At 47.0% G+C, this 12270-nt stretch overlaps 1 protein-coding gene across 4 annotated transcripts in view; it reads left to right on the top strand.

Moving 5' to 3' along the window:
• The window catches only part of SLC39A11 (solute carrier family 39 member 11), a 342858-nt gene that overhangs the window by 98098 nt on the left and 232490 nt on the right, over window positions 1-12270 (top strand). For 3 of the 4 annotated variants that reach the window (XM_047832145.1, XM_047832146.1, XM_047832142.1), the window contains one exon: window positions 2783-2924. In XM_047832145.1, coding sequence (XP_047688101.1) covers window positions 2783-2924 — 142 coding nt within the window. The remainder of the gene's footprint in view (window positions 1-2782; window positions 2925-12270) is intronic. The other variant, XM_047832143.1, reaches the window with a different exon arrangement.

The raw sequence follows: 12270 nt of genomic DNA, 5'->3' as shown, positions 1-12270 counted from the left end.
TGCGGGACTTGAACTCACGGACCACGAGATCATGACCTGAGCCGAAGTTGGCCACTCAACCGACTGAGCCACCCAGGCACCCCCGTCCTAAGTTGTTCTAAAGCGTTCCCCAGCCTCCGCCTGTTGACGCTCGGCTGGATCACTCTTTGTTGGGGGGGCTGTCCTGGGCGGCACCCCCCTGGCTGCTGTCTGTTAGATGCCGGTACCACTCCTGTCCCCCACCCCACGCACACAGAGAAGAGCCCACTGCCAGTGTGCCCTGCCTGGGGGGCGAAATCACCGCGGTTGAAAACCACTGTTGTCAGCTACACCCAGCTCTGCCCAAGCTGCACCTTGCTAAATGGGCCAAGTAACCAGCCTCGAGCATCTGAACGCTGTGGCGTTTCTGCGCAACGAAGCGGCTCTCTTTTCATCTGCTTTCCCCAGGTGCGCGTCAATCACGTCGTAAAAAGAAGGAAGACCAGGGCAGGAGAATCAGCCGACACAAGCTCGTAGCGACACGCGTCTTTTAGGGCTGCGGTGGTTCCTCGATGTCAGGGTGAGGTGTAGAATTGGAAATAATTAAAGCGTAGAAACAAACAAAGAGCTGTGACGATATGGCCCACGGCACAAGCACAGACACCAGCTGTCCCTCGGGGGTGCTGACAGGGGGTTTCAGCAGGGAGCGGGACTGGCCCTCTCGAAGTCCCTTCTGTCCCCATGATTCTGTCCATCTGTAGTGCCAGCCTTGACTGTGATATGCTGTGACAGGCTGCCTTGTTTTGTGCTTCTCCCAGTGACAGAGCCGGTGAGATCCTGTAGCCCCTAGGACTCCGTAAAGGGACCCGAGGACTCTAATGAGGGAAGCTCAGACACAGCCACGAGGCATCTTTGTTTCCCCTTTTAGAACAAGTTTCAAAAAAAAAAGGTGGGGGGGCGTCTGGGTGGCTCAGTCGGTTAAGCATCAAACTTAGGCTCAGGTCATGATCTCACGGTTTCTGAGTCCAAGCCCCGCATCGGGCTCTGTGCTGACAGCTCAGAGCCTGGAGCCTGCTTCGGATTCTGTGTTTCCTCTCTATCTCTGCCTCTCCCCTGCTCACGCTCTGTTTCTCCCTCTCTCTCTCACTCTCAAAAATAAACATTAAAAAAATAAAAAAAATAAAAAAGTCCAGGGGCATCTGGGTGGCTAGGTCTGTTAAACATCCAACTTCGGCTCAGGTCATGATCTCACGGCTCATGAGTTCCAGCCCCGCATCAGACTGTGTGCTGACAGCTTGGAGCCTGGAGCCTACTTCAGATTCTGTGTCTCTCTCTTTCTCTGACCCTCCCCCACTTATGCTCTGTGTGTCTCTCTCTCTCAAAAATAAACATTAATAAAATAAAATAAAGTAAAATAAAATAAAATAAAATAAAATAAAACAAAACAAGGTTTAACGACTGTTGGCACCCTTATTAACGTGTATCATAGCGGGTGTTATAAATAAAATGATTAGAATAATATCGATGTATTGGACAAGTGGGGAGACATGAGGGAGGGCTTATGTTTTCATTTGCAACCATTAATTATAAAGAAATAATTGAATAAGCGATCTGAATTATTAGATTCTCTTTCTGATTCCTGATCCACAGAAAACAGGAAGGTGCGTTTGTGTGTGTGTGTGTGTGTGAGAGACACAGTCAGCCATAACTTTGGTGAGATTCCTTCTTGAAAGAAGCTTAAGCAAGAATTTTAGCAGTTGCTTGTAAATGGATGCATTTCACTGGATCATCAGCCTTCTCCTCTCCCATATCAGAGACACATATTTTAAATGGAAACTTCTGTTTGGAACTACGTTTGCCTGGGTTTCAAAAAATATCTGTGTTTTTTTTTTTGTTTTTTTTTTGTTTTTTGCCCATTGCGATGATTCTACTCCCCTTCCCTTAGCAACTAGCATCAACATGTTTGGGTGAAAGTGGAGGATGAAAGCCATTTTGGGGGGGACTTACCCATCTTCCTCATTCCCGTCGAGATCTTACACATTGTAAACTGTCAGCAGGGTGGGGGGGGGGGGTCCGTGGATGGCTTTGGAAGAGAAGGTTGGCCCCATTATGGATTCATTTATCTGTTCCTACTCGAATATAGCCTCCATGAAAAGCTGTGACTTTGTCTTGTTCCCCAAGTCTGCACGAAGTTGGCGGTAAATAAGGTTTTGTTACATAAACAGGGGGCTCAAAATCCAGACTTTGCCTGGTTGATGTAAAAACCGTCACATTAACTAGTTACAAAGCACAAGGGTGACGTGGCTGTCTTAAGGTCTGTCTGGACTTCACACCAGATATGTTGGGTCCCCGGGACTGTCCCTGTTTCCTTCTTTTGAGGTGCTTTTGTTTGGCTCTCCTCCCCTTTTGATCTCATGAGAAACGTGAAGGTGGTCAGTTACCAAGGATGTTGACCTTGTTCCAGAGCGAGGCTGCCGTCTGAGAGAACCTGCCGTATTGGCTTCTTTTGACAGTTCAGGAACGGAGCCCCCCTTATGCCGTTGCCTTGCAGTGGTGAAGCGTGGGATGGGGCCCCATCTTTCCCAGTACGTGTTTTTCCCGTTTCTAGGATCAGCATCGATCCTCGGACCCCAGAGTTTTTGTCACCCTGAAAGTCCCACGCCCAGAAAGTGAGTTGTCTTCCTTGTGAGCCGGCCTGGCCAGACATCTGGGTCTGGTGCTTTTGGTAGAGACCGGCCAGCTGCGTGGGCAGCTCTGAGCTGGAGGAGTCTGGGGGATGAAGGTCGTGGGGGTGTTACAGTGACATCACTGCTTCTTGTTTCAGGGTGCCGCAGAAGACCCCCCAACGGCCCTGGCACTGAACTTCGCCCCTGCGTTGATGAAGAAGTCTGACGCTGAGGGTCCCAGGCTGCTCTTCCCCGAGAGTGAACTTTCCATCCGGATAGGTAGAGCTGGGCTTCTTTCAGGCAAGCTCCCTGCAGACCCGGGGCTGAGTCAGGCAGGATAGGTGGGAAACGGCAGGTGTTCTGTCTATCCGAATTCCTCACCCCGCAGTTGCACGACGCTGAACTGGTGTCTGGCCCCATGCCTTCCTTTCTTGTCGTTCTCCAAACCACCTGCTTCCCGCACAGGAGCTCACAGTGCCTTTCCATCGTCTTTCCAGCTTGGCTGAGTGGGCAGGGACCCCTCTGATGGGGCAGGGCTGGTCTGGGTCACAGCATCTGGCGTTTGTCCCTCCGTCTCCCCATCCCTGACAGACCCTAAATGCTCCTTTCCACTCGTGTGACTTTCATTTTTATTTATTTTTTTTTTTTTTCTGATTCATCTGGGAAACTGGATGTTTCTCTCACTGATTCAGTTTGGAGTCAGAAAACTCTTAAGGTAGAGGGAATGCGCTCCCCGAGAGGGATCTCATCACAGTTCATAAATCCCCAGGGGGCAGGTGTGGAAGGGACTGGTGCCCACTGACAAGGAGTGGAAGGTGCACGGGCAGGAGTTCATTGGTTTCCGGTCTCGGGGTAAGACTGCCCCTCCTTGCCTCTTCTTTGCTCACTCACTCAGGGCATTTGGCCAATTTAAGGGTCCGTTAGCATGAGGAGAGGTGGATGACTTTCTTTCCCTGGCCCCTGCCCTTCCCACTTCCTCTGTAGACCACGGACGTGCAAAAGATATTGAGAACAGACACCTCCTCCCCTGCACAGAGTTCTCTTTCTCTCTCTCTCTTTTTTTAATTTTTACTTTTTTTGGGGGGGGTGTGTGGACAGAGAGAGAATCCCAAGCAGGCTCTTTACTGTCAGCACAGAGCCTGATGCGGGTCTTGATCTCATGAACTGTGAGATCATGACCTGAGCTGAAATCAGGAGTCGGACGCTTAACCGATTGAGCGCCACCCAGGCGCCCCCTGACGGAGTTCTCTCTTGAGTGAATTGGGCAGAAGCAGGCTGGCTTGGTGATTCAAGGGAGAAAAGCCCTTTCAAACTTCCGTGCTGGTATTTTAATTCAATCTTTTTGCCATGTGTAGGCTACGACGAATCTCTAGACCTCAGGGGGAGTAAATGTTAGAGCGATGCTGGTTCTCCGATCTGTGTTCAGACTGTGCCCTGCATGAATTATTCATGGAGAACTCGAATATCTTCCCCACTCGGGTTGATCCTCTCTGCCTCTTACAGCTTCCTAGGGGGATGTAACCGGGAAGTGGAAACTCATCTAACATCAGCTCACGTACTAGAGGGCTTAGCACAGAAAAATCTGCCCCCTGCCTCGCATCACACGTGCCATTCGTACTCCAATCAGAGCGACTCAGGTGTTGTCCACTGTTCCTTTTCTATCGGGGAATCACGAACTGTCTGGAAACCGGATGGGGCACTGTCTTCCAGGAAAGCTTGTCACTTTTTGTGCCGAACCGTGGGAACACGTGTCCACTCTTACTGGCCATACCGGGCTAGCACTCCTGTGGACCCCTCTGAAGACTTGACAAAAGTCCTGATTCTGAGCCTTCTCTAGGATGAAAAAGTTGACCAGATTTTATTCTATCCCATTTTTTTGGTTTTGTTTTGTCTTCAAGGCCACAGGGGGGAAGGTTCAGAGCATGTCAGTGAAAACAGTGTCAGTCCCCTGTGTAGACCTTGTCCAGTGGGGCCATGAGAACATAGAGCCAGCGGGAGTAGGCCGTGCAGGGGAGCCTCCTGGGACCGTGGGGTCTTCTTGGCAACCCAGGGTGAAGCGGTGAGTGGGGGTGGAGGCTGTGGGGGAGGGAGATGCAGTCCTATCCTCTGCTCAGGAACATCGAGGCCTGTTACCAGGCTACCTCCAATCGCCATTGCTAACTGGTCAGACGCAAAGGCAAAGATCCCTTGCGGGGAGCACAAAGATGATTCGCCGAGACTGAGGGATCCCAGCCATCTCCAGAAAGGTCTCTCTTCGGCTCACTTGGACACGCCTGTGGATGTCAGGCATTTGACAACCCTAAAACCGATAACGGCTATTTGCTGACTGGCCTCACGCAGATCAAGCCCAAATATGCATTATTTGTGCCATCTGGATGTGCCCTTAAGCTGGCTGTAAGTGCAATGTGGAGATCGGTTTAATGGGTGTTTAGTGAATAACATTAGCCTTTAAAAAATAATATTGGTGCCGCTGTTATAATGTCCCATAATTGGTTCAGCAAGAGGAAAAGCCAGAGAAGCCACACTGTGGGAGAGAAGATTCAGCTATTCTGAGTGGTGGTAGCAACCCCACGGAGCCGGGGAAGGCATTTATGAGATACTTTTCCTGTTTAGCTCCTGGTGCCTAATGTTTTACGATGGCAACTCTTCTCAAGGCTGGGGATATTTTGGGATTAGCTAGACCAGAAGTTCTTTTAAAACCATCAATCAATCTCTCTCTCTTTCAATTCAGCTGTTTATTTCTCTCTCTCTCCAACTGGCTTTCTTTTAATTAAAAAAGTAATCACATGGATTAAAAACGAAGAAGTAATTTTTCTTCCAACTTCAACTCTTTTACGGTCCAGGCATCTGTCTCAGACACACACACACACACACACACTCTTTCTTGTGGGTCCTTTCAGAAATGGTACGTTCATACAGTCGTGCTTGGCTCATGGTTTCGAACCTTGTGTTTTTCACTAAGCAATACATTTTAGCCTTAGTTTCCTGGGATGCTCACAGATTCATGCCATTCATGTTATTGGCTATCATCTTACTTTCTTAGTTCCCTCTTGGTGGCCCTATAGGTTGTTTTCAGTCTTTTGCTTTTTTAAAGAATGTGGCAGAGAGCATTCCTATACGTATACCTCTGTGGGCAATTATGTTGTTGAGTAAATTCTAGAAATTAGGTTAGAGGTTCTGTATATCTGGGGTCCGTGAATGGGCACCAAAGGGTTCATGTATCTCTTGACATTTCATACATAATAATAGGTGTTTTTAGAAGGCAAAACTCCAAAACATGCATCTTTCTTCAGATGGCGCCATGACCCCGATGTTCATCTCGACCTTGGGTTTTTCTGCCTCAACCTTACCCATTCAGCTGCCCAGTGGGATTTTTATTATTGTTATTTTTATTGGCACTCCTTCTAGGCTACAGAAGGGTAATAAAAAAGTGAATCAGTCCCTTCTTTTACTAATTGGTAGCTATCCATTTCAGTCTGTTGTCTGTTCTGAGGATGTTGAAACTCTTCAAGAGTGAGGTTTTCTGTTTGCTTGTTTGTTTTTCATTGATCCATTAACATAGCAGATGGAGAACTGTCTGTAATTCTGCGTTATCTGTGGAAGGAGCAGGAATGGGTGTTATTTTCCAGTAGAGAAAGAGACGGATTAAATTTGGGAAATTATTTAGTTACAACGTGGCACTTACTTTATTTTCTGTAAACCTTTCCAAAGCTTATTGGAGGGGTAAGTGAATGGGGACTTGAGTCAGGCAAGCACAGGCTGTAAGAAACTCCAGTTAGAAACAGATTTTCCTTTAGTGTCCTGTTCTTTTATAATAGGAGAAGTCACCAGGCAGGAATAATTCTACCTAGACAGCCTGGCAGATGCGAAGGCATGTTTTACAAAGCGAAACCAATGCAAACCTAACGTCAAGCGGGTTATAGGTTTGCCTGAGCTACCGTCACCAGCCCACCGGCAGCCTTTATTTGTTTGCATTTTAGTCTAAAATGTCAAATTCCTTCTCGGTTATGCTACTGACTTGCTAGGTAGTACCCTCCTGTGGAGACAGAACTGATCTTGGGAGAGAGAATTTGCCCCTTCTGACTCAAGGTTCCCAAGTGCCTGATGCCCAGATTAGCACCTACCAGGCTGTCCGTTCACAACCAGCATGGAGTTCAGGTGTTCCCTGGTGTCCTTCTCCCTCCTCAGGAACCCTCATTCGTCCACTGGATATCATGCTGTCCTCTTTTAATCTTGAACTCTCCCGTTTTCCCAGTTAAGCGTCATCCCTTAGATGCCTCTGGGAAAACACTGGACAACACCGCGGAACACGGAGCTGTCCAGCAACCGACAGTGTTTTATTCCTGCTCAAGTGTTTGCATTTTAACTGGGGACAGTTTCTCCAGCTGGATGATGAACCCGTTCATTGGATTTCCACACCGGTTGGCCTTTGGAGGATTGTACTTTTAGCTAGCTATGGGGTACTAGGGGAGGGCTCTGTTCTCTTGCCCCTGTGCAGGGAGAAATCCCCTCTCGGAAGACAACTGCCTATTCTCTCTGTGAGTCCATCCATGTGTATTCAACTCCCAACTGCTAGATGTCCTTGGCAATGAAATTCCTTGTAGTAGCCTAATCCTAGGGAAGCAAAGAGGACTTACTTAAACAGCTCCCAGGCTCCTGTGACAATCGCTTTTTTCTTCATTCTATAGCTTCTGACTTTGAGTCTTCTTCAAAGGAGATGCTCCCTCTGTCACCAATACTTACAGGCAAATTCAGTAAACTGAAATCTATCAAGAGTCCGATGTAGCTCCTAGGAGAAATTCTGAGTGTTTCTTTATAGTTAGGTCTCCAAAATAGCGTGGTTAGGGAAATCTCTGAGATGTTTATTAGTGGTTTTGACTTTGTATCAGTAAGATCTCTAAAGCTGCAAGAATAACTTCACAGTTTTTCCCGTAAGTTTAATGTCCTGGCATGTGGTTTTAGCAGTTAGACACCTCACCTCCCCTGTAATTGGTTGATTAGGGGACACTTTAAAGTCTTTTCCTGGCCTGAGAGTTGTCAGGGGCCTGGAAAATAGGCTGGCCCTGGCATTGTTACCTGCTTTCTGGACCAGGGCCTGCAACTTGGGTTTCTTCATTAAAAGGTTGGGAATGAACCAAACCTGTCAGCACATGGCAATAGCAATGTGCCACATCTTAATACAGGAAAATATGAAAATATTTTGCAGAATGATGAAGAGCAAAGCATTCAACAAAAATAATTACCAGGAGCTCTCTAGCATCCTGGACGTTGAAGGAAATAAGGAAGTAATACAGAAATACCCTCTTGGAGGGGCGCCTGGGTGGCTCAGTCGGTTAAGCGTCCGACTTCGGCTCAGGTCATGATCTCACGGTTCGGGGGTTCGAGCCCTGCATCGGGGGTCTGTGGTGACAGCTCAGAGCCTGGAGCTGCTTCGGATTCTGTGTCTCCCTCTCTCTCTCTGCCCCTCTCCTGCTTATGTTCTGTCTCTCTCTCTCTCTCTCTCACTCTCTCAAAATAATAAATGTTAAAAAAAAAAAGAAAAGAAAAGAAATACCCTGTTGGACAGGGCTCTGCGTGGGGGTATGAGTGACTGTTAGCATGTCCCAGCTCCTGGAGGCATTACTGGGTGGGTCCATTTTATAGATTCTTTTGCTTCTGAAGAGCGTTATGTTTCACCTGATAGTTAACACTCAAGTGTTGCTTAGCCTGTCTGTGCGCCTTCTTCTAAGGGAGGCAGTCAATTTGGGGAGCGCATTTTCACAAGGCTTAGAAGCAATAATGGCACTTGCTTAGACTTGTATAAATCTGCTCGGGCTGCCATAACAAAGAACCACAGACTGGGTGGCTGCAACAGCAGAAGTTTATTTTCTCCCTGTTATGGAGACTAGAAGTCTGGGGTCAGGGTGTCTGCAGCACTGGTTTCCTCTGAGCCCTCTCTCCTTGGTTCGTAGGTGGCCGCTTTCTCCCCTGAGTCCTTCCCTCTCTGTGTGAGGTGTCCTTATCTCTTCCACCTAAATTGGATGAGAGCCCACCCTAATGACCTCATTTTAACCTAATTACCTCTTGAAAGATCCTGTCTCCGAATACAATTACCTGCTGGGGTACACAGGTTAAGGCTTCAACAAAGGAATTTGAGGGGCACACGCTCAGCCCAAGGCGGCAATTAACATTTTTTTTTTTTTAAAGTCGTCTTCCCATGGATGGTAACCAGTCTAAAGGAACACCAGGTGGCAAACGTTTCTTTCTGTCTTTTAGATTCTCTCACGGTATTTCTGTCTCCTCATCTGTTAGACTCATAGCCGGATGGGCTGGGAACATAGAGAAAAGGGTACAAAAAAGAACTGAATGAATTTGAAAAGTTATTAGGAGTCAGCACCAAGAAAGAAAGGGGATTTTAAGTTTGATCTTGGTTTGTTTTTTTTTTTTTTTGTATTTTTTGAACGTTTATTTTATTTTTGAGAAAGACAGTCAGAGAGAGAGAGAGAGAGAGCGCACAAGCGGTGGAGAGGCAGAGAGAGAGCTCCAGGCTCCGAGCTGTCAGCGCAGAACCTGATGCAGAGCTCAAACCCACGAACCGTGAGATCATGACCTGAGCTGAAGTCAGACACTTGACCCACTGAGCCACGCGGGCGCCCCTAAGTCTGATCTAAGGCTGCTGGCAGGTGTAGCCATCTATGCCAATGAAGTTAAAGGGGTGGAACACAGCTACCCACTGCCGTCATCCCACGAAATGAGAGATGACTTTGGGGGAGATCAATATTAATACACAAGTGGACGTGCAAACGTGCTCTTCTGACAGTATTCACCTGCTAGGGCCGCATACCGCAAACTGGGTAGCTTCAACAACAGAAATTTATACTCTCCTGGCTCCGGGGACCAGAAGTCTGAAATTCGTGTCATCGGCACCACACCCTCTCCGGAGGCTCTGAGGGAAGATCCTTCCTTGGCTCTCGTAACTTCTGGCGGCACTGGCGTTCCTTGGCTTGTGGCCGCACCGCGCCAGTCTCTGCTGCCATTGGCACCTGGCCTTGTTCCTTGTGTGTCTGCGTCTGATTCTCCATCTCCCATAAAGACCCCGGTTGCTGGCTTTAGGACCCACACTAAACCAGTATGGCCGCCTCTTAATTACATCTGTACTCACGCCTGTGTTTCCAAGGAAGGTCCCTTTCTGAGGTTCTGGGTGGACGTGAGTTTTGGGGGGACACTGTTCAACCCAGTGCACTGACCAGTCCCCCTTCGTGATCAGTCCGTGACCAGGCTCTGGGAACTCAATTAGCGTGGAGGGGCTTGTTTGTCAAGCAGAAGTGAGGGAGAGGGGAGAACACGAGAGGAGACGGGAGGAGGCTAATCCTGGCAGTAATAAAAACCCATTTAATTCGTCAGGAGCCTTTGGAGCAGCTGCTGGGGCTCTTTGTTTGAAATATTCATGAAGTGTCTACCGAGGAGTTGGGGATACAGTCTCCTTATGCAAAATTTAACATTTGCTGGGCTAGCAGGTTCTATCATATTTATAAGAGTTCTGACACATTCATTTCAGCTCATAAGTCTATTAAACTGGGAAATGCGTTTTTAATATGCTTTTGGGAAACAGACAAGTGGCTTGGGCAGTGCCAGCCCCCATTAGCATAGTCCTGCCAGGCTTTTATTACCCAGAGATGTAGGGGGCTGATGCCAAAGCCAGGCGACCTGGGCTCTCTCCATGTCTTTTTGTGTTTTGGTTTTCAGATGTTATTTTTTGCAGAAGCCCCTTAAGCTGGAGAAAGAAGCACAGGGTGACACCATCATTTATTTATCGTTTTTCTTTTTGCTTGTTAGGGGAAGTGCCCGAGAAGGAATGGAAGCTGGTTGTGAGCCCATAGAACTGGGAAGTGCCACTCACTGAGACAGGCAGCCTTAGAGAAGGCAGGGGCTGATAGGGGAGCATGAGGAGTAGGGTTTGAATCCATGTAAATCAACGACAACAACGCTAGCATCTGGGATGGGGTCAGTGCAATCTTGCCTTAAAGAAAAGGAGTCTATGATGAGCTCCATTCGACCTGGGCGTCCTTTGTTAGCACGCAGGGTCTGACCTCCTCTTTTTCAGGGGGTGCACACTGCAGTTCTGTTCTCCTTTCCTCTGTCTAGTGCATTTCCCTTCCTAGGGCCAGAGAAAGTAAATAGCGCCAAGTGTCTTAAAACTAATTCAGTTTGTCTCCATGAAACATGATTTCAAGGGTTGTGGCATTTTGGAGCTAGAGATACTAAGGGACGTGCCAATGTCTTCCAGTTGACGATCCTAGACAGAACTAACTCTCAGGACTCCTGGACTCCTTGATAATCCTCAACTAATTAATCATCAGCTGGTAGGGGAGGCAGAGGTGTTCACTGGAGATGGCAGGAGAGGATGTATAAGATATCTTTTGCAGCTCTTAGACACGGAGGGTCAGACATCTGCTGTCTTTCCTAGCAGATGAGGCTCCCCTGGTGATTTCAAGGCACCGATCCTCAACAAACCTCAGTAAAGTTTGCTCAAGTCAGCCTTATTAGTAAACATTGATTATGTTCTTTCCAGTAGTGATGCTCCTGTTGTACATATGGAAACAATTAGGAGGGACACCTGGGTGGCTCACTGGTTGAGCGTCCGACTCTTGATTTCGGCTCAGGTCATGATCTCACAGTTTGTGGGATCGAGCCCCACATCAGGCTCTGTGCTAACGTTGTGGAACCTGCTTAGGATTCTCTATCTCCCTTCCTCTCTCTGCCCCCCACCCCCCACAACTTGCACTCTGTCTTTCAAAATAAATAAACAAACATTAAAAAAACAGTTAGGAGGCACAAACCCTCAAGGAGATTCAAATCTTCTTGGAAGACAAATAGGCCATTTTATATAGTTCAACAAAACATACGCAAGCTTCTGACAATCCCGTAAGTGGGTCTTGAATATGTCCTTGGTGCTCCCCCACAGCACCCTTCGTTTTGAGTTATTTATTTTTAGATAAGGAGTGGGGTACAGTATGAGGTTCAGCTTCTTTCATATAGATGTTCAATTGTTGCAGAACTATGCATGGGAAAGACCAACCTTTCCCTATTGAATAGACGTCGTGCTTTTGTAAAAAATTAATTGACCATATTGGTATGGGTCTGCATTTGGACTCTGAGTTCTGCTTTAGTTTATGTGCCTATCCTTTTACCAGTATCACACTCTTTTAATTATGGTAGGTTTATCATAAGTCTTGAAATCAGACATTATGCATCCTCCCACTTTGTTCTTTTTCAAAGTTGTTTTGGTTATTCTAGATCCTTTGCCTTTATATAATTTCAGAATCAGTTTGTTAAAATTTACAAAGAAATCCTGATGGGCTTTAGGCTGGGATTGCATTGACTCTGTAAATCAATATGGGGAAAATTGACACCTTAATAATCTTCGTCTTCTATTTCATGAACATGGTATATCTCTCCATTTACTTACATTGTCTTTGACTTCTTTTGTCAGTGTTTTGTGGTTTTCAGCATGTATATCCTATACATATTTGGTTAGATTTATACCTAAATATTCCTTTTATGGTGCTATTACAAATGATACTGTATTTGAAATTTTGACTTCTAATTGTTCATTGCTAGCTCAGAAATATAATAGATGTTGTGTGTTAGTCTTGTTCCTGTAATC

The sequence above is a fragment of the Prionailurus viverrinus genome, chromosome E1 (assembly GCF_022837055.1).
Source record: "Prionailurus viverrinus isolate Anna chromosome E1, UM_Priviv_1.0, whole genome shotgun sequence".
Lineage (NCBI taxonomy): Eukaryota > Metazoa > Chordata > Mammalia > Carnivora > Felidae > Prionailurus > Prionailurus viverrinus.
The sequence above is the reverse complement of the archived record's forward strand: the minus strand, read 5'-3'. Positions and strand labels throughout refer to the sequence as shown.